Below are 22,547 nucleotides of genomic sequence, written 5' to 3' on the forward strand. Positions count from 1 at the left end.
CAATTATCCTAACATTTACTTGAGAAGCAAAATAACATCAGATATTGCTTCTTGTTTTCTAAAAATTAATCTTACTGGAAGAATGTTCATAACTTTGAGAGAACCTTAGCTGAAGTTCTGAGAACGTTCCCTTTTAGCTGGGTTTAAAATAAACTTTAAAATAACATTTTAGTTTTCTGACCCCATTGGCAGACAATTCTTCTTCTTTTAAGCTTAAACTCATTTAATATTGATATATTTGTACAGAATTTTAGAAAATCTGTACTGGAAAACAAGACAAAAATACTGAGTAAGGAAATCAAATTTAGCAGTTTTGCTAGAAGATAAAAAAAAAAAAAGCCAATTAAACGCACAGACCAACAAACACTGCCCAACAACCTAAAGACTTCATGAGATTGCTTGATAGGCACAGTTATATTTCCTGTGTTGATGTATTTCCTATTAAAACAGGAAATTCAGCTTGGTAAAAAATCATCCTATTTATGTAACAAACTGCCCTTAGTTGATGTCACAGCCTTGCAAAAACACCCAAGACAGCTTGTGCCATAGACTCAAAAGGAGACTTTCGCAATGAATCAATTTCAGCCTCTTCCTTTGCGACCTACTTATGGTCGAGAAAGGAAATAAAGTATGATTGTTACCGCAACAGAAGACACAGAAGAACTATGATTGCTTCATGCTGATGCTAGTCGGAAGCAGGTGGTATTTATAACTCACTCAGAGGGAGGGACATTCCTATTCAGCATTAGATTGGACTTCATTTGCATTTATATTTATGCATTTGGCACAAATTACATTGTATTTAAGATATATATATATATATATATATATATATTCCAGGACTTTGGCGTTGCTAGTTCTATGAACTGTTTGAGCTACAGGAATGCTTATTGACAAAAATTGGTATAGTCCAAGAGAGTGCTATTTTAGAATTGTTTATATACTATTATAGTGTTTATTGATATTTTGACTTTTTTTTTTTTTTTTTTTTTTCTTATGTGCTTTTGTCATTTTTAGGTTTAATTTATATTTATTTCAGTTTTATTTTAGTTAGTTGCCTAATTTCCAATTTTTAGGTTTTCAAGCTTTTTTTATGTCATATTTAAATTATTTTATATTAATTACTGAAAACTATTTTTGAAAATATTAATAATTTTAAAAATATGTAATAATATTTTTAGTACTTTAATATTAGTTTTTGGTTTTAGTTAAAAAGATTGAAGAAATTTTTGGCCCATTTTCCTTTTGAAAGACTATCTATGGAAGTAAAATAATGTCAAATGTTTTTGAAATAAAAAGCCTGTTGAATTGCACTACTTGAAAAAAAATAGGCATTGCATTAACCATGCTTGCATTTTAATGCATTGTATTTTTAGGGCTTGCATTTTTATGGGCTGAAATTCAACATGGTTGAATATTTAAGCTGTGAATATTTCAATTAAAAACATTTCAAACACCTTTTCATTATTAAAAATTCAATAATCCATATTCACCTTTCATATTTCACTTCCAAAATATTCCAACTGTTTAAAAATTTTCTGTCCATTTTATTTCGCTTTGCAAATTCGCTTCCACAAATTCAGTGGTTCAAATTCGACAGTAAATTCAACATTGACATCCAGGAACTGCAGGAAAAGCAGAAGATTGCCGAGCATACTCTCCATCTGCTGTTAGTCCACACCATCAGACGGTGCAAAAGCGCGTGTTGTAGACGAAGACATTCATTCATAAAATGAAAATGATTATCTGTGTCAGTATATGCGGAAAAGATGATAAACACACAAAAGCTGTGTTTATGTTTCATTCAATAACTTCATTGTTACTTTCCCTGTAGCCTACATGTCATCAGCTTTCTCTACCATGAACGGGATTATAATCGGTTTCCCTCAATACCTCATACTCAAGGATTCCCCTTCCGTCGGACAAAACGCTTAACGTAGCTTAATGGACTAATACAGTGATATAAAAGACCAAACTCGCACCTTATTGGGGATGTAGGCTGTAGGCTACTATATAGGCTACATGCAAGAAGATGGACTCAGAATATGAACTTAATGCCAAAGTTTCATGCAGAGCGTTTCGTGATACTGGCATAAAATCAACACTTGATCAATTAATAGGCCTACTAACACTTTCTCTTCTCTTCTCTTCTCTTCTCTTCTCTTCTCTTCTCTTCTCTTCTCTTCTCTTCTCTTCTCTTCTCTTCTCTTCTCTTCTCTTCTCTTCTCCCTCTATTTCCCCTTCTCTCTCTCTCTCTCTCTCTCTCTCTCTCTCTCTCTCTCTCTCTCTCTCTCTCTCTCTCTCTCTCTCTCTCTCTCTCTCTCTCTATATATATATATATATATAGTATGCCTAGCCTATGTGTATTGCATTAGCTTAAACTGTCATAGCACTTGCATATTTTTGTCCTATTGTTAGTTTAACTGTAAATCGCTTTGGATAAAAGCGTCTGCTAAATGACTAAATGTAAAATTGGCTTGACAGTGGACATTCGCACATTTAGGGACCGTCTCTAAAGTTACATACAACATTGGCATACACGTTTCTAACTTCAATAGCAAACTTACATTTATTTGAATAAATATCAAAAATCCAAAGGGTGCACGCATGCCTGACAATACATGAACACTTTACAGTTGGTTTTATGTAAGTCGTTCTATTCAAATGCTATCGGAGTTAGAAACGGTCCCTAAATGTGCGAATGTCCAACATCTAGCCATCTTTATGCCAGTCACTGGGAAACGCTCACCATTAAGCTTTGCGCGTTATTCTGAGTCCATCTGCTTGCCTGCGAGTTTGGTCTTTTATATCACTGTAGTCCATTAAGCTACGTTAAGCGTTGTATATGTCCAGCAGGGGAATCCTGAAGTATTGAGGGAAACCCTAATAGCCTGCATGAGGCACATCGCCACAATATAAAGTTAAGGCAACTAAACAACCAAGAGAAATATATGTCAACCTCAAAAATGTAACATTGGATCTGTATATCCGCATCGGGGAATAACATTATAATCTCGTTCACGGTAGAGAAAGATGCATGTAGGCTACACAGGAAAAGTAACCGTGAAGGCACTGAATTTAACATAAAACAGCCATCATAATAATCACAAATACACTTACATTGCTGTTAATGAGTTTATGAATGAATGACTTGCTCTAATTTTGCTGGTCTTCGTCTACAACACGCGCTTTTGCACCATCTGATGGTGTGGACTAACAGCAGATGGAGAGTATGCTCGGCAATCTACTGCTTTTCCTGCAGTTCCTGGATGTCAATGTTGAATTTACTGTCGAATTTGAACCACTGAATTTGTGGAAGCGAATTTGCAAAGCGAAATAAAATGGACAGAAAATTGCCTGTTGAATATTATAGGTTGTATTTTTAAACAGTTTGAATATTTTGGAATTGAAATATGAAAGGTGAATATGGATTATTGAATTTTTTATAATCAAAAAAAAGGTGTTTGAAATGTTTTTAATTGAAATATTCACAGCTTAAATATTCAACCATGTTGAATTTCATTCCATAAAAATGCAAGCCCTAAAAATACAATGCATTAAAATGCAAGCATGGTTAATGCAATGCCTATTTTTTTCAAGATGTGCAATTCAACAGGCTTTTTATTTCAAAAACATTTGACATTATTTTACTTCCATACTATCTATAAATCTATAGACTAATCTATAACATTTTGAGTACTATTAACATATTGATGGACTTAATGATAACAGACATGGAATAAAAGCTGCATTACTATGTGTGTTTGTGAAGGATCGCGGTTTTCCTGAGCCCAGCAGTAAGGAAGACGCCCAGCGGCTGTGGGAACTGGACAGGCAGCGTGTGCAGGAAACTTTAAGGAGGCAGAAACAGGAAATGGTGGAGGACAACAAGTGGCTGGAGAAAGAAGAGAAGCTTCTGGTAAGTCATCAATAGTGTCTCTCGTCAGAGCCGTCCCAGCTAACAGGGAACCTTCTTAGAACTTTGGCTGATGTCCTGGCAAGGTTCTCTCAGAGTTATGAACACATGTTCTTCCAGTAACGTTAATAGAAAATCATCTGGTCTTTAAAGAGCAACTATTATGCAAAATTCACCTTTACATGGTGTTTGAAAATAAATGTGTGTGGCCAGTGTGTGTACACAACCACCCTATAATGATCAAAATCCACCCAGTGCTTTTTTTTTAAATCCCCATAAATCATAAGCACTGTCTCAGAACAACCCGTTCTCAGATTCGAGGCAATGTGAAGTACTTTTGCACAAGCCCCTCCCACGACTGTTGACTGACACTGCAGTTTTACCGTAGACCCGCCCTGAGTGAGCTAAACACACAGTCCAACATTGTTTCGACCCCAGAGCAGCTGTAGACAAGAATGTCTTCTAAGCGATTGAGGTGTTCTGTTATAAGATGTAAGAATGAACATAGCAGTCTTCATTTACTCTCGTTGTTACTCGAGGATGGATCAGTTCCAACTGTCCAGCTTACAGTTAACGTTACTGATGATCAGTGATCACGGCAGAAATGAAATAGAGAGTGCAGTTGTAACAAGTGTTTTGTGTAATTGTGTATGTTGATGATAATGAAAGGGAGAGAGTTTATGGATAAGACTTTAATGCGCACTGTGTTTATTAGCTCTTACAGTGATTTTCTGGAGTAAAACTAACGCTTCATCTTTTGTGTGATGTACAATAAACTTCATTGAACTCATCATTATATTTTTGGCCATCATTCGGACACTACAGCAGACTTGTATTAATAGTGGATAAAAGCAGATGACAAATAAGTTATAACCGTAATTAAACTAAAACTATACCTGTTCTATCTCCATACAACATATATTCTCTGACTCTGTAGGCATTATTGTCCGACTCGAAATGAACACCGCTACTGAGAGCTTCTGTTCCTATATTATCATTCTGTGAGATGAGATTGTCCTGGCTCTGAGCGTGAGCGCGTGAGGCTCCGCCCCCTTGGGCAAGCAGCAGTTGCTCATTTGCATTTAAAACTGCAGTGAACCAAAGACAGTCTCAAAACGCTGTTTAAAATTGCTGGTGTTTTTGACATCACAAACTACCTTGTAACCAATCACGTCAACGTTTGATCGTCAACGAGTGGATCTGTGAGCTGGTGTGAGCAAATGGAGGCAGTGCTCATTTGCATATTCATATAACCGCATATATTCTAAATGAGGCAACGGTGTAGAGTTACATTCAAGCTATTTTAAGGCATGAATAATTTTTTTGTCATTTTGGTGATCAAATATGGGTTTTAAGGGATACAATTATTGACAGGGGACTTTAACATTTGCATAACCAAGAACGTTTTTAAACATTTCTTAATTTTTTTTTTTAAATCTGGACATTTTTGACGCTCACAGAACATTCAGAAATAACGTTTTCATGTGAACGTTAGCAAAACGTTCGTTCTCTCTTAATCTTGTTTACATGTTCTTGATATTATGCACCATTAATAATTATTCAGAAAAAAACAATATTAGTATTTCTAATATTTCATAAGTCTAACGACATGCTCCGCCACTAAAACGTCTTTCCTTTTTGATTGACGTTTCTGTTTTGCATGTATTTCTGTGCTATATTTTGTCTCGTTTCACTTGAAATACGTACATTATGAAAGTTAATCAGGTTAAACAGCATTTCATGTTAACTTTTAACTTCATGTTTCTCCGTTTCTTTTTCAGGATCCGTTTGCCAATGATGACACAAAGGCGAAAGTGGTAATATAGAAGTCTCTTTTATACTGTCTTCGTCACATCACAACCATTGTCTTCTACTGTTATACACTGCTAACATATTCTTCTTTATTTTAGATGTCAGAAAACGAGACAAGCCAAGGTCAGTTCATTTTAACACACAATTACATATATTTTACTTAAGCAGAGATTATTAAGCAGTCATCATTAAAACCTGTTTGAAGTGTTCTGAAGTAATATGATAGCCTTGAGTTATGAACAGCAAATATAAGTTGCATCATGGACATGATTCGAAAAGGTTAAATGGTCCTGAAAAAATAGTCACACTTGTATTGTTTGCACTCAAAAATGACTGCATTGGAGATGAATTTCATCTAGTGAAAACATTTGGTACTGCGCCCAAACTAAATCTTACTAAAAGCTCAACTTGTTTAGATTTATGGCTTTGATTTTCTCCGAGTTTTAGAGTAAAACGTGATTTGGAAATATATATGGAGACCGTATATATATGCAATTTTTTTTTTTTTACTTCAGCAATTATCTACCTAATCTGTCTTCTTTAAAAAGAGACCAAACTTAAGTCTGTGCTCCAAAGCATTCAAGATTTACAAGAGTTTAGGTTGGAAATTTGTTTTTCCGGTCAATGCCCAAAATAAAAAAAAATAAAAAATAACATCTGTATGACATATTACGTAATAATGGCTATAGTGGATGAATTTAAACATTAAAGCTTTTACATTATGGCCCATAACTTGTTTTTCTCCTTACTGGCAGCTTCAAAGATTTGCAATACTGGATATGCATTTTGTAGCCTATTTTGTCTCCAACAACACTGCCCAAATTAGAGCTTTTATCATCCATTATAGTATTAATGTAATCCATAAGTTTACACAAAGCACTGAACATGATAGATATGCAGAAGTTGCAGTAGCCTAACTATTAGGATATCCACTCTGACGGAGTTATTTGAGTTTGAAAACTAGCTCTCTTTTTGTCTGTTTTTATCCGTCATGTAATTTCCCATATATGTATATGTAATGTCATTCCATTTTGTGTATATCGATTTTTATATCATTCTAATAGATAAGATAAACATTCTCATCAATAAAAATGACAATTAAAATGAAAGAAAAGACAGGTTCATATGACTAATAACGCGGCACGCCTCAGTCAAGTCAAATAAACATTTATTCATTATAGTTGCTTTCCATAATTGTCTAAAACACTCAAAACAACTTATTATAACAACATAATAAGTTTAACTGTAGGCTGTACACTCAATTTCAAAATATTTAGAAGGAAAAAGTCTGCCTAGATAGAGATTAAATGCTCTCTTGATAACTTGATAGCGCTATTTTTCATGCAAAGTAATGTAGGCTAATTTTAATGAGCTATATCGTTTGTTATCAACTTATAATAATTATTTGTAGAGCATTCAACACTATATGAATATATATAAAATTCATTAGAATGTTGATCTATCTCTAGGGATTTAATTTGCATGCATAAAAAATATAATTGTTTTCATTTCATTAATATTATTACCTGACATTGTCCCCAACAGTTTGTGAATTTGTTGGACATTGGGATGTTTTAACAGATCGGATACCAGACACAAGATATTTTTTCTACTTTTTCTTCTTGTCATCTTAATTCATTAAATCTCTTATGGTATAAAAAAAAATTATACTCATATTTTAGTATAACTCTTATAATCTGTCATGTAGGCTATAGCACAGCGAGTGAGAGAGAAAAATAATATATTTGATTCATTCATGAACGAATAAATGCTACATTACAGAAATATTAAACAAATAACAAAGAAGACTAGGCTATATAAAACAGGCTACGAGTGGAAAAAATAAAGACAATAGTTATACATATTTTCAGTCTATTTGTATTCATAAAGGACCAAATTAAAGGAATTAAACAAATAATAATACTAATACATATACATCATTCAAAACACTATGCCCTCGTTGCTTAAATACATTTGAAATACTCTATAGCTAGTAGTGTCTAATGAAACAACCATTTATATCTATTTATTCTATCTTTAACTCTGCATTACAGTTTAAATTACATTAAATACGAGATTAATACATGCGTGTTAAAACCCTCATATCTCCGTCGCTGTAAGTTACCGAAACCACACATAAAATCCCATGAAAACACACGGTAGACATGCGTTTGTGCTGCGCAGAGCGGCTCTCTCGCACTGCATGATGTGACAGACAACTAGTTGTCCAGTGAACGGTTCCGTTCACACAGCGCATGTTCAGAGAATGCGGTTGTGAGTCCTGAAAATGTACATGCATGAGTTCAGATATAGAATGCAGTTGTCACTCCCATAAATTACTTAACTACGTGTGAATGGAACTGTATAAGGACTCAAATACAAGATGACGACCATGTTTTGCTGCTGTCTGAATGTGGTCTATTTCAGTTTGTGTTTGTTTTTCTTGTAATATTGATATTTTATTTTATTTCAGCTTTATTTCTGTTATAGAACAAGATTTTGAATAGTTTTCCGTTTCAGTTTTAGTTAACAATGACAACACTGTTTTTGATGCACCTCTGGTTTGACGTGATTAAATATAAATTATTAAAGGAATAGATCGGAAATATTTCAGTAGCCAATACTTATACTGTCACAATCTCAATGATAACTCATAAGATCCATAGTAAAGCTTCTTCTATGTTGTCACACTTTTGTTTTTTCTCTGTTTGGCTCTCAGATAATTTCCAGGGTCCCCCAGAGAAGCCCCCGCGGGTGTCCGCTCAGGTAATTGCAGTCTTAATGCGGTTAAGGACGGGGTTGAAGGGCAGAAGAGACTTCTGATCTCTTTTTGATGCCACTGAGTAAAGGTGTCAGCCTTCCTTTGGAAGTTTGCAGACGAGCAGATGGCAGCAATCAAAGCGACCGGTTTTGCTGGGAGCTCTGTGACTAAAACCTGATGAGCTTTGTGCCTTTTGAGCTCACCTTGATAATGGGTCAGTAGAAAGAGGACGAGGGACGATTCCCTCATCACATATCTTTAGACTTCAGCCTTGGTGAAGTTGAAATGAAACCTTCTGTATCCGAGCTATGCAGTAGCTTTGGTCAGCATCACCAAATGAGAGTAAGGACTAAATCAAATAGAGAGACTAATGACTTTTTTTTTTTAAAGAAGTGAAACATACATGTTTTGAGGTTAATATAGGAACAAAAACTAAAACCATAAATAAACATAAATTGAAATAAAATAAAATATATAAAAATTAAAAAACGTAACAAATACAAACATATTTTATTTCAGATAGTTAACAATATTTCTCATTTTAATTTAGTTTAACTTAATGTCCTAAAAAAAAAAAAAACTGAAATAAAGATAAGAATTATTATGAAAAACTAGTTTTCAAGGGAAATTCTTACATACTTTGCGATTGTAATCCCGTCCATATCTGCTAAATCTGTGTTTTTATCACACAACCTCTGTAAAAATTCCAGGGCAAACTGCCTACTGTTTTTCGGCAAACCGAACTGTTATGTTTTTATTACCATAGAATGAGCCATTTCTATCTACATACACCGCGGGTCCCCTTACATTGAAATGCGCCGACATGTTTCTACAGTAGCCCTAAACGGACAAACACGTTTCGTTACTTTGTTGTTCTTTGTGCAAGGAAGCTAGCTAAAGTCAGCGAATAAAACACTGACACAATGATGAACAAGAATCAATAATATTCGCAATAACATATCGTTTTACTTATTGCTGAACTGGCTACTCTCTGCTGTCTGAGACGACAGCATCTTTTCCTGTCGGCCACCGTAACTTTTGTTGGTTGCAATTCGTAACCTCACCACTAGATGCCGCTAAATATCACACACTGCACCTTTAATGCACTGTGAACTAACATGAGCAAATAATGAACAGCTGTGTTTTTATTAACTAACAACAAAGATTAATAAATACTGTAACAAATATTTTGTTCTTTGTTAGTTCATGTTACAGGTAATTTATACATTAGCTAATATTAAAGGGATACTTCACCGATTAGCATTAAGCTTTGTATCAGTAGAAACCCGGTAGTATTTTCGAATGACCGTGCTCGAATGAGACGAGAGATTTCTGTATTGTGTGTCTGGAAAAAAAACTCTAATGAGGCAAAAATGTTGCGTCATTGGAGGCTTTTTTGTCCAGAGCCGAGTGACTACAGCCAGTAGTAGGAGCTCGTTCCGCATGTTTTCAACCCGCCCATAGGGGGATCTCACGGTAAAACAGCGTTTTTTCAGTTTCGAGTCAACTAGTAGCCTAGTTGTATCATTTCTTCCGATACTGCCCTCTGTAACCGGTAGGCGTGGCTTGGGAGTGGCCTCGTAGGGCAGTGCATTCTGGGAGTTGTTGTCTTTAATCCACGAGCCAATCATACATTTTCTGGCTTTTCTCAGTCTAGAAGGCACCAACTTCTAAAATCATTTCACATTTCTTCTACATAAATGACACAATTTAAATACACATTCATCTTTCCAGCGGTGAAATATCCCTTTAACTAAAGAACCTTATTGTAAAGTATTACCAATAAAATTAACAAATAGAGCAAAATCATGGAAACTGCGAAGCCTGCTCATTTTAATATCAGTGTCAGGTCAAGACACTTGTCTAGATTTCTCTGCTTAATTATGTGGGTCTATTATACACAGCCACTTCTATAAACTCGTGGAGTTTACATAAATAGAGTTTTTATAATCAATTAAAATGATATCAGTAAATAATAAAATAAAATACATACACACTCCCACCTAATAAACATAGAGATGTTCGTCCCGTCCGAATCGGTATGTGAAATCACAAACATCGAGTGCTAAGATTTGCGACTCAAACGTCATTTAGAAAACTAGTCCTGTCTAAATAGGGCTTAATATAAATGAAAGCTAAATAGAAATATTTAACAACAATAACAAAAACACAAAATGACTCCAGTGACTCAAATACCACTGACATGGTTTAAACCACAATGCAAGAAAAATTCTCAGAATTTCATCTGATAAAATCTTTATTAAAAACATTATTTGCAATGATTTGCTACACATATTAACACGACTGATTCTGACCATCGTAGCCGGCTCCCACAGCAGAACTGGATCGCACAGATGACATGGTCTACAATAACGTCATGGAGATGGTGAAGGTCGTGGTCCAGCTGAAGAACGATGTCAACACATTACCAGCCTCAGAGTACGTCAATGTGGTGAAGGTAGGTCAACTTTGAACATCTTATTTCTGCTCATTTATGCTGAATGCTTAATGCTTGGAGTTGTGTTTCTGTTTGACAAGGTCATTATTGTCTTATTTTGCAGTCGGTAGGAATGACGTTGCGCAGTCTGATCCGCAGTGTGGACGACATCCTCCCGTCTCTACATGAGTCCATCAGAACGGAGGTAAAAGGATTTCGAAAACATATCCATAGTGACTTCCCAGCTAACAGAGAACATTCTCAGAACATTCTGGATTGTACAAGCAAACATTCTTTCAGAGCATTCGGTAAAAGGTCTATCTGGTCTTTTTATATTGTTCTGAAAATGTTAGCACAGAAACATAATTTCAACTTTTTATCTCATAATTACAACTTTTTATCTCAAAATATCACGGGATGTCATAATTTTGTCATTTTATATCATAATTATGACATTTAATATCATAAATATGACATTTAATCTTATAATTATGACTTAGTATTTAATAATTTTGACTTTATCTCATAATTATGACATTTAATCTTATAATTATGATTTAGCATGCCGTAATTTTGACTATCATAATTATGACTTGTCATAATTTCAACTTTTTATCTCATAATATGATGGAATGTCATAATTTTGACATTTTATCTTATAATTATGACATTTTATCTTATAATTATGACTTAGTATATCATAATTTCGACTTTATCTCATAATTTTGACTATTATTCATACATTCATGGAACGTTTTTTCGGAAATGTTTTAGTTTTGGAACATAGTAATGTTCTTATACTTTTTGCAAAATGATCAAATTAAAGGGGCTATTACTGTATGTAAGAATTTTCATGTATTAATTGCTTTTTGTATTGCCAATGTGTGAACAGCTTGTAGCGAAACCTTTCCCAACTTTATAGCTTGTCTCTGAAAGCCAGTTGACTGATTTCTATGTGAAGGACTCGGGATGTTTTTGCCGTTTAATTACGCTTGCTCTTTCGTTCAATGACACATTAAATGAATGCTTATACAATGTTCAAGATAATGCTGAAAGAGCCATTCTGTACATGTTATGTGTGCATGAATGCGAGCAGGAGCAAGAAGTTGCTGGATGCAGTTCACTTAACAGCCACCGGTGTCTGAATTACACGTATAGCGCCTTTTAACTTTACATTTTTGCCCATTTTTAACGTTCAGAGAACTTAATGGGAACATAAGAAAACCATTCATTGAACATATTTTTGTTAGCTGGGTTAGTGAGCTATTTTGAATGAAACCTCATAGATGGTTTTACCCAGAATGCTCTTAAATGCAGTATAAAGTATGTTGTCCTGGCTCCTCTCTGTTCCTCAGATTGAAGGAACTCAGAAGCTGTTGAATAAAGATCTGGCCGAGCTGATAAGTAAGATGCGTCTGGCTCAGCAGAATGCCGTCACGTCTCTGAAGGACGAGTGTAAGAAACAGATGCTGACGGCCGCTCACACGCTGGCCATGGACTCCAAGAACCTCCTGGACGCTGTGGACCAGGCCAGAGTACGAGCCAATATAGCCAAATCCGCCACACCCTAGATCTGATCCCTGATTGGATGTCAAACAGGGGGTTTTTATCCAATGAGAAAGCTAGAGGATGAATTTAATTGTAAATGACCTGGCACAACTCGCTTTATTTATGCTTCCGAAAGGTAATGAAAGCAGTGCTTTCGATGTTGAATGTTTTCGGATGTATTTTCACAAATGTATGATTGTAAACCTTTTTAAGATGTTTAAGTCAAAGATGTTTAATTTCTGCAGTTTGTGGAAGGAAATAAATACAGACGTTTTGCAGTTATGTCATTTCAAAGTATTAACTTATTTAATTTTCTAAACTTTACAAGTATGTTTATAAATAGAACATCAATATAATTAGCTTTCTATAAAGTACAACTGATTTAGAGTCACAAATTTTTTTTTAAGTTTTCAGTGCCACCATAAATTAAGACTTACATTAAAAATCCAATTTGTAATATATTTCAAATCCTTGAGGGTTCACTTTTTAATCAATTTGGATTACTAGATAAAGAATGTGTCAAATTTGTTTCATGTAGATAAGATCAATTAAATATTTTAATACATTTTTTACCTTCATTTTTAATGTTTTTGCCTTTGATCAAATTACCTTTTTTAAATTATTTCAATTGATTGTTTATTTATATCTCATTTATTATAATCATGAGTTAGTATGTTTTTTAATTTGGATTTTTGAATCATAATTATGACATTTAATATTAGAATTATGATTTAGTATATCATAATTTTGACTTTCTCATAATTTTGACATGTCAATTTCAAATTTTATCTCATTTTATGACTTTTTCTATCATAATTATGACTTGTCATAATTTCAATTGAATTGTTTATTTCTCTGTTTTCATGACAGTGTTTTACACAATCATCAGCAGAGGGCGACAACACTCATGTCGTCTCATTTATCATTCAGTCTTTTGGGGACTTTTTTCACAGCTGTATAATAGAGATATTAAGGGATATGACTGGCAGATAGTCTCACTTGCAATAATTATGAAGTCAACCGAAGGAGACATTTTAGTGTCACGATTCATTCTCGTTTCCTGCAGATAAAGGCAGATCCTAGTTTGGCTTTAATTGCTCTTCATGTTACTTCAAAATAGTGTTTTAGTTCAGTAGACGAGCGGAATTTCAAGCCGTAAATGTCATTTTTCTCCCAGGTCCCATTTGACCCACATGGTCCACAGACCCGTCTTGGATAATTGCACGACCTTCCCAATATCAAAAGCATTGTGTTTTCAAAGACTTGAAAAAAAAAAAGTTATAAATAAATAGTTGCCTTCTGACCTTGGAGATAATTGCTGTTGAAAGCGGCACGAAATGTAATCTACGATTCATTGAACAGTTGGATAAAGGGTAAAGAGTGAACTGAATTGAACTGCCACCCATCAGGGTCACATAAGCGCTTGCCTCTTTCCCAAAGGTTAATTTTGCATATTACGGCGGTGACGGCCCCGCTCTTTATGCATGGAAACGACAGGACTCGGGTGCAGTTTGATAGTACTAAATGTCAGGGCATTCAGTTGTTTTTCCTGAATTGTAACAATGAATTGCATCCTCAAATATTCGCTTTCATCAGAGGAAGAGAAAAAAATGACCTTTTATATATATATTACAATGTTTGCCATCTTTTTAATGGTCCCTGTAAAAGGTCTTTGCTTCAAGTGTTTATCAGAGCTCTCTTGATGTTGGTGTGTATCACGGCTCTTAGATCATTCCTGATATCCAGGGAGGTAAGAAGAGGCCGACCGTTCCCAGCAGGCACACGATGATGAACATCCACAGAAAGATACGATCAATCACCATTCCCACATATTTCCAGTCCTCCTTGACCTGTCAAAAAGCAAACACAGCGCGGTTCAAAAGTGCTCAGAGCAGGAAAACTGTGGACAATGTAATGAGGTCAGTGGCCGTGAAGCTGAGGAATATCTGTTTAGATGGTGGAGAAACATGACGCAATATTCACTCAAAGGATTTTGCACTTTTTCGATCAGCCTGTTTCCACTTTAGTCCTTTTTTTTTTTTTAAGGTCACTGCTTTTATTGTCAACATTTTTGTCATCACTGCAATTTTATTTCTAGTAGCCTAGGCCTAACTGCAACTATTTCTACAAATCAAGACCTTATATCTCACTATTACTTTTAAGTGCAACTTTATATCTGACTTTATTTCTTATTTTAAATCTATTTTTATCTTATAATTATGACTTTGAATGTCATAATTTCAATAATATATTCTCATAATAAGAAAAATAAATATTCTCATAATATAACTTATGAGATCAAATGTTTAAAAAATGATGATGTCCTATTTATCACTTTTTATCTCACTATGGCTTTTTGTGTCATAATTTTAACTTTTTTATCTCAAAATTATATTTAGGATGTCATAATAATGACTTAGTTTAAATTGATAAAAAAGTTAGAATTATGAGATACTAAGTCATGATTAAAACTTCTTATCTTATATGACTTGGTGTATCTTAACTTTATCTCATAATTTTCATATACATTTCTAATTTTCTCATTTTGACTTTTTATATGACTTCTTTCATAATTTTTTGCTTTTTATCAGTTATAACATTTAATCTTATATTTATGATTTAGTATATTATATCATAATTTCGACTTTATCTCATAATTTTGATGTCAGTTTTCAAATTTTTGGACTAAATTAAAATCATGAATTAGCATGTTGTAATTTTCTCTTTTTATCATAATTATGACATTTAATCTTATAATTATTATTGAGTATATCATAATTTCGACTTTCTCATCAATTTTATTTAAGTTTATGACTTTTTATTTTATAGTTATGACTTAGTATTTCGTAATTTTGACATAATATCATAATTATGACTATCTCATATGATGGGATGTCATAATTTTGATGTTTTATTTATAATTATAATTATTACTTAGCATGTCGTAATTTTGACTTTATATAATAATTATGGCATCATAATTTAAACTTTTTATCTCATAATGAAAACCTTTTATCTCATAATATGACGGGATGTCATAATTTTGACATTTTATCTCTTAATTATGACATTTAATCTTATAAGAATGACTTAGTATATCATAATTTTGACTTTATCTCATAACTTTGTCTTGTCAATTTCCAATTTTATCTCATAATTACGACTTTCTATTATGATATGATTAAAAAATGTTGTGTGTCAGAAAGAGGCTTCCATAATCCCTCAAGTCTGCATGACTGAAAGACTCACTGAAAAGTCTTCATTCTCAGCGTGCAGGTGATCAGCGATGTAGCGCACCCCGTCCAGGGCCTTCAGGACACACGGTGAGAAGCTGAGACCGGGGTCTGACACGAGGTCCGTGAGCTTTGATGGACGCTGGCACGGGTTCATCACGTGTCCTAACTGCCGGAGCTCATACTTCTGGAGTAAAGGCTCCGAGTCGGACAGGTGCAGAGACGTGGCGGATGGGGACGAGATGGACGTGGATATCCCCATCCCCACCCCGAACTCCATGTCCTGACAGTCCTGCCCGTCCACGTCGGTCTCCTGCTGAAGCCAGCTTTTAGATGTGCTGAGGTTGGTCGTGATGCGGTGCTTCAGCTCGGGTTCTGGGCGTCTCATGAAGAGCCAGCGGGGAATGAGGTCCAGGAACACCGAATGAACCCAGCTGGGCATTTTATGGGTGCTGGGCGATCGATGGTGCACATTGAGCACAAAAACAGTTATGACTATGGAGAGGGTGACAAATATCATGGTGAAGAGCAGGTACTCTCCGATGAGTGGAATGACCAGAGACGTGGAGGGAATGATTTCAGTGATGAGCAACAGGAAAACGGTGAGGGAGAGAAGGACGGAAATACACAACGTGATCTTTTCTCCACAGTCCGATGGCAGGTAAAACACCAGCACGGTCAAACAAGAAATAAGCAAGCAGGGAATGATGAGGTTGATGGTGTAGAAGAGAGGGAGACGACGGATGATGAAGAAGTAGGTGATGTCCGGGTAGATCTCGTGACAACAGTCGTATTTCTTGGTGTTGTAGGTTCCCACGGCGTTGATGATTGCCCATTCGCCACTCTCCCAGTAGTCCTTCAAGTCCACGCTGTTCTCGATCTGCTCCAGGTCAATCTTGGCCTTGTCGTAGGTCCAGGAGCCGAACTTCATCTTGCAGTTTTGTTGGTCGAACGGGAAGAAGGTGACGTCAATGCTGCAGGAGCTCTTGTAGATGGCGGGAGGAACCCAACTCACCTTCCCCGTGTGGAACAGGTGGGCTTTGGTCATGTGGGTCACTGCGAACTCGCCATCCGCGCTGTAGACACAACCACACCAGTTTACACTGCTCAAGAGTTTGGGGTCGCTAAGATTTTTTGGTCACACTTTACAATAAGGTTCATTAGTTAACATTAGTAAATGTATTTACTAACATTAACAATGAGCAATACATTTGTTATTATATTGGTTCATATTTGTTTATGTTTAGTTAATAAAAATACAGCTGTTCATTGTTTGTTCATGTTAGTTCACAGTGCAGTAACTAATGTTAACAAATACAACCTTTGATTTTAATAATGTATTAGTGAATGTTGAAATTAATATTAACTAAGATTATAAATGCTGTAGAAGTGCAGTTCATTCTTAGTTCATGTTAACTAATTTTATTGTAAAGTGTTACCGATATTTAATTAAATTTTTTTTTTTTTTTCACCAAGGCGGCATTTATTAGATCAAAAAATTCAGTAAAACCAGTAATATTGTGAAAAATGATTTCAAGGTGAAATAACCGTTTTCTATTTTTGAATATATTTTACAATGTATGTATTCCTTTGATCAAAGCTGAATTTTCAGCATCATTACTCCAGTTCCAGTGTCACATGATCCTTCAGAAATCATTCTAATATGCTGATTTGATACTCTTTTTTAAAACTTTTTTTTTTTTTTTTTGGATTCCTTGATGAATAAGAAGTACAAAAAAGAACAGCATTTATTTTAAATAGAAATATTTTGTAACATTATAAGTGTCTTGGCTGTCACTTTTGACCAATTTAATGCATCATTGCAAAGTAAAAGAAACAATCTAAGTCTTAAGCCTCAGCAAAAAAAAAGAAAGAAAAGAAAATTGCATGTTGCATTCAAAGGGCCATAAAAAAAACTTCAATATTTACTAACGTTATAAATGAGCCACAGAAAGTATGATATGAGCCTTTTAAAAGTGCTTTTTTAAAATATGGATGAATTATAGGAAGTGTCTTTGATGATGTATCTGGGGTAGAAACTTTCTTTATGCCTCTAGGAAGATGTTCCATGACAATTGCGATAATTACTTCAAATATCTACATCACCTTTTTTTTTTTTTGCATTTGCTTCAGGTCTGATGATGCAAGAGGACCTCAATTTCTATTTGTCGAGATCAAATTTGCCTCCTAGATAAAGACAGACCTGGTGTTTCCAAAAATAGACAATAGTCATTTGACATTTTATTAGGAGATTAAAACATGCACCTTTTTTTAATCAACTACAGCAGTGCTTAACATCTTATTTCACGCCATGCCTGTTTGATTTCACATATTAATGTTACAGAAACACCAGAGCGCTGGATCTAAGGGCTACAGATATTAATAGAGCCATTAAGACTTGGACCGCCCTCTTTCTTCCAGAGTTTTAACAGGACATCGTGTTAGTTTAACGATAACGTTTAATCTCCGAATACCCAGGACCACCTTGACAAAATCTTCCTGCATATGTCATGTGTGTCACAACCTTTTTAGAAAAATACATCAGTACTTACTTATTGTATAAGACGATGTCAGGGACCCAAATCATCTCTGACGGGACTCTAATAGACGTCACATTGTCAAACTCGGAGGGGTTCCAGCGCAGTTTATAATCGTTCCATTCCTGCAGGATCCAAAGCAACTCACATTGCATTCAAGATACACATTTTATCAGTGGTTGCTTTCCCTGGGGATCAACATGATCTTGGCGTTTCTGAGCTTTACTGTTTGAGCAACAGGAAGGCTAATTTGAACATTAGTTAACTAATGTTAACAAATGAAACCTTATTCTAAAGAGTTACCATTATTACTATACTGTATATGTCCAAATTCTATATTTAATTTATTTGAAAGAAAGTGCATTTATTGATGTGCATTTTGCAAAGCCACATGCCTTCTTATTAGCATGTGATTCTTCAAAACTCAATAGTTATTTAACGTTACCACCTGTTCATCGTAATTATGACATTTAATCTTATAATGATTTAGTATATCATAATTTCGACTTTTTCATAATTTTGACGTGTTGTAGTACATATATACATGTTGTAATTTTGACGTTATATCACAATTATGACTTGTCATAATCTCAACTTTTTATCTCATAATTATTTTTATCTCATAATATGATGGGATGTCATCATTTTGATGTTTTATCATAATTATGACATTTAATCTATGACATAATTATGACTTAGTATGCCGTAATTTTGACTTTATATCATAATTATGTCATCATTTCAAATCTGTATCTCATAATGACAACTTTTTATCTCATAATATGACGGGATGTCAATTTTTTACATTTTATCTAATAATTATGACTTAGTATATCATAATTTTGACTATCTCATAATTTTGACTTGTCAATTTCCAATTTTATCTAATTTTATGACTTTTTATCTCATAATAATTATGACTATAACAGACTATAATTATGATTATAACAGTCACCTGTTTCAGCCAAACGTTTGTTGTCATCATTTGATTCTTCTCATCCTGTAGAATATCAGAGGATGAAGTTAGCATCAAACATTCGGTCTGGTAGATGACTAAATCCCACAGACTTCCATTAAAGAGGGACTCGAGCCATTTCTGGAGACCAGAATATTACAGAGACCCTAGCAACCGCACATTTCCATCAGAATATGTAAAGCTCTTGTTAACGCTACTAAATGTATGGCCAAAATGACCTGCATTTGTAAGATGGTCTTAGTGCATTGATGCTTTGAATTTGCCACTCACCAGGACCGAGACAAGCATCAAGCATAGAAAACATGCAAAATATCAACTTACCACATCAATAAGCTGGGCGATCGAGAGACCAAACTTGACGATGACAACATCACTGATGTTCCGCACAGGTCTGGACCACTTATTGTAACCGAGGAAGAGTTTTTTAAAGAGTTTGTCTTCTGCATGCGCATGGATCCAGCCATCTGATAGAGCTGCAAGAGATATTCATAGACAGAGAGAGTTTCTGACAGATCTTGATCATGCACTTTATTTTATTAGTGATGATAACTGATTAATTCTGCACTGTAATTGATTGATAAATGTTTTGGAAAGGCACAGTGGAGGATGAGCAACACGGAATAGGTCATAGTTATGGCTGGGTAAAAGAAAAGACTGGCCGAGCAGAGCCGCCTCCTCACTGTAATTACTATTTGTTCCTTAATCACTGCAGTCAGCTCTAATTAATCCAGCCGTCCAGTGATTTGTGATGTGTGTGTTTTTTTCTTTCTTAGTACAGAGGGTGGAAACTTCATATTAGAATCTAAATGGAAAGAAGAGTGGAGTCACTCAGGGACAGGAACCAATGCAATGCAAACAAACAGTGTGTTGAATGGTAAACCACAAGGTAAAAAAAAGAGAATATAATAATAATAATAATATCAATAATCTGAAAATGCGTCTTTGTTGCATTCCTTTCAGTTAAATTGAAAAAAATACATATAATATTAATTTCTATTTTGACTTTTGATTCCCAATGTATATGCATAAGTACTGAATTTTTAGCTTGTTTAAAAATATTTCCAATGGACTTAAGATTCCATATAGAATTATGGCGAGACATTACAAAAACAGTTTTTTTTGGACTGGTGGAAATAAAACATCCAAAATACACTTTTAAGTGTATCTTTTAGAGCACTTTATCTATTTGTGTCTGTGGATTTTAATTGCAGTTCATATCTTTTTCTCCTGCAATTAGCCAGAAAAACTTTTGTTTTTATTCTATATTCTGAAGGTTTTACAGAGGGGTTTGTTCATATATAATTTGCCTGATTTTATTCCTAAAAAAGGAATGGCCTTTTCTGGCTGTTGACAGCATTATAGGCTCTAATATGTAATAAAAAAAAAATATATATATATATATATATATATATATATATATATATATATATATATATATATATATATATATAGATAGATAGATATATATATATATATATATATTTTGAACCTGACTTCATTCAATGTTCAGATTTTTGTTCTAGAAATGTATGCAAATTAGTGCATATTTAATTAGATAACACCTTATTTTTCATATTTAAATATAGCATTTCAGAAAACTTGTAATAATTTTTTTTTTTTTTGGCAATGCTTAATGTAGATAATCAACCAACTGGGGAAGTATGGTGATATCTGTTAGTTTTTATTTATTTATTTTTATTATTATTTTTTTTACCCTATTCAAATGGGGTGTCTTGCCTTAAAATATGCTACATGTAGACTGTTGTGCAAAAAAGAAAATGTTTAAAATGTTATTAATATGCATTTCAAAGCCCTCATCCACAGATATATGCGAATAAGATACTAATGGTCACCATGATTTTTTTTTTTTTGCCAAAGAGACATGTTCCTGGATCAACATTCCTGTCCGGAAATTTAGTCCTAACCCTATACATTACAAATGACCCAAAAAATCTGAGGGAAATGACATGTGAATAACATTGATGCAGAAGCACATAACCCTAATATTCACATAAACTTTAAACTTGTCCCTCAAATCTGATTGGTTGATTGGAATGTTGTTCCAGGAACATGTTGCACTTGGTGAAATCAGGTTCAGATCCTAACACTCAATACTTCATCTAAAACTCTCTGATAGCTTAGATACTTTGCATTACATTGTAGGCTACGTGTTTCATATACAAATGCAAATGATTTTAAATACATAAGCTACATGAACTAGCCTAATTCATTCGATTTCCATATTTTTATCTATATTTTTCGCCAGTAAAAAAAAAAGAAAAAAAAGTGCACTTACCAGGTTTAACGTGTTCCACAAAAAGAAAGAGCAGCCACAGATTCTTCAAAAATAATTTGAAATGATTTTGCCCCATATCAATAGTCATGAGTCCACTAGAGACGTGTGCAGTGACTGGTCATGATGACTGCTGGATGTGCTGATCGTTGCTCTGGCTTCAGACTCGCACTGACGGACTGAGAGCCAATGATGACGCTGTGCGGCTCCAGTGGGAGGGGTGAACATGCTGACATAACTGCTCGTGCACAGTCCTCAATAATTACACTATCAAATAATGCAATGAGTAAGTAGGCTACATATTCATTTGACATAATTTATTTTAGGTTTAGCCAATTTCGCGTAAAATATTCACAATACTTTGTAACTTATTGTCTCGCCTGGCTCATCAGCTTCCGTTTATTTATTTAGTTTAGCTACAAAACCTTTTTGCTTCTTGATATTGCAAACTGTTACTTGTTATCGTGTTATTTTAATCTATTATAGTATATATTTTAATGGTAACACTTTATTTTACAGTGTCATTGTTATACATGCAGCCTATAGCAGCTTAATAATTATAAATTATGCATAATTACATGCAACTAACCCTAAAACCAACCCCCATTCTTACCCCTATAGTACATGTAGTTAATTATTATTACTCCGTACTTAAATGTATAATTACACTGTAATACTGACACCTTAAAATAAAGTGTAACCATTTTAATATTAAATATTATAGTTGGTAATTACAAACATTTGACAAAGTTTGCGATTAACTTTTTGACATTTGATCCCTTGCAACTACTATATCAGAGACTTTAAATACTTTAGTCAAGGAATAGCTCATGAATATTAAATGGGTCCTGTTGACGTACTGATATGATAACGTTTCTGGAGCGTCCGTGACCCATAGACAGTAAAAGAAAGACCTAATCTAATCAATATCAATGATTCGCCAAATGATGATCATCGCGCCTCTTGCGAACTTCTGCCTTTCAGCCAATCAGTTACACGTATTTGGTGAACGTCAAGTTACGTGATTAATATTT

General features: G+C 34.3%; 2 protein-coding genes across 6 annotated transcripts in view; one reads left to right on the forward strand and one right to left on the reverse strand.

Moving 5' to 3' along the window:
- Positions 1-12,756, forward strand: part of ptk2ba (protein tyrosine kinase 2 beta, a) — a 29,731-nt gene extending 16,975 nt beyond the window's left edge. For all 3 annotated transcript variants that reach the window (XM_082143440.1, XM_082143441.1, XM_082143442.1), the window contains 7 exons: positions 3,773-3,919; positions 5,698-5,733; positions 5,827-5,851; positions 8,448-8,494; positions 10,813-10,947; positions 11,051-11,131; positions 12,282-12,756. In XM_082143440.1, the coding sequence (XP_081999566.1) occupies positions 3,773-3,919; positions 5,698-5,733; positions 5,827-5,851; positions 8,448-8,494; positions 10,813-10,947; positions 11,051-11,131; positions 12,282-12,497 (687 nt within the window). In that variant the 3' untranslated portion in view covers positions 12,498-12,756. The remainder of the gene's footprint in view (positions 1-3,772; positions 3,920-5,697; positions 5,734-5,826; positions 5,852-8,447; positions 8,495-10,812; positions 10,948-11,050; positions 11,132-12,281) is intronic.
- A 126-nt stretch (positions 12,757-12,882) lies between these two features.
- chrna2a (cholinergic receptor, nicotinic, alpha 2a (neuronal)) lies at positions 12,883-22,436 on the reverse strand. Of its 3 annotated transcripts, none has more exons than XM_082143526.1 (7): positions 21,517-22,436; positions 19,910-20,022; positions 19,542-19,693; positions 19,200-19,244; positions 18,260-18,369; positions 15,724-16,783; positions 12,883-14,324 (listed from the first exon to the last, which is right to left on the reverse strand). In XM_082143526.1, the coding sequence occupies exons 4-7, from the start codon at positions 19,227-19,229 to the stop codon at positions 14,199-14,201; spliced, it is 1,326 nt and encodes a 441-aa protein (XP_081999652.1). In that variant the 5' UTR covers positions 19,230-19,244; positions 19,542-19,693; positions 19,910-20,022; positions 21,517-22,436; the 3' UTR covers positions 12,883-14,198. The 3 variants fall into 3 exon arrangements, with proteins under 3 accessions (XP_081999652.1, XP_081999653.1, XP_081999651.1); XM_082143527.1 differs by having other exon boundaries at positions 19,901-20,022; XM_082143525.1 differs by lacking the exon at positions 19,910-20,022.
- Between the last annotated feature and the right edge of the window lie 111 nt (positions 22,437-22,547).

This window comes from Leuciscus leuciscus, assembly GCF_965113295.1.
Source record: "Leuciscus leuciscus genome assembly, chromosome: 17".
In the NCBI taxonomy this organism is placed as follows: Eukaryota; Metazoa; Chordata; class Actinopteri; order Cypriniformes; family Leuciscidae; genus Leuciscus; species Leuciscus leuciscus.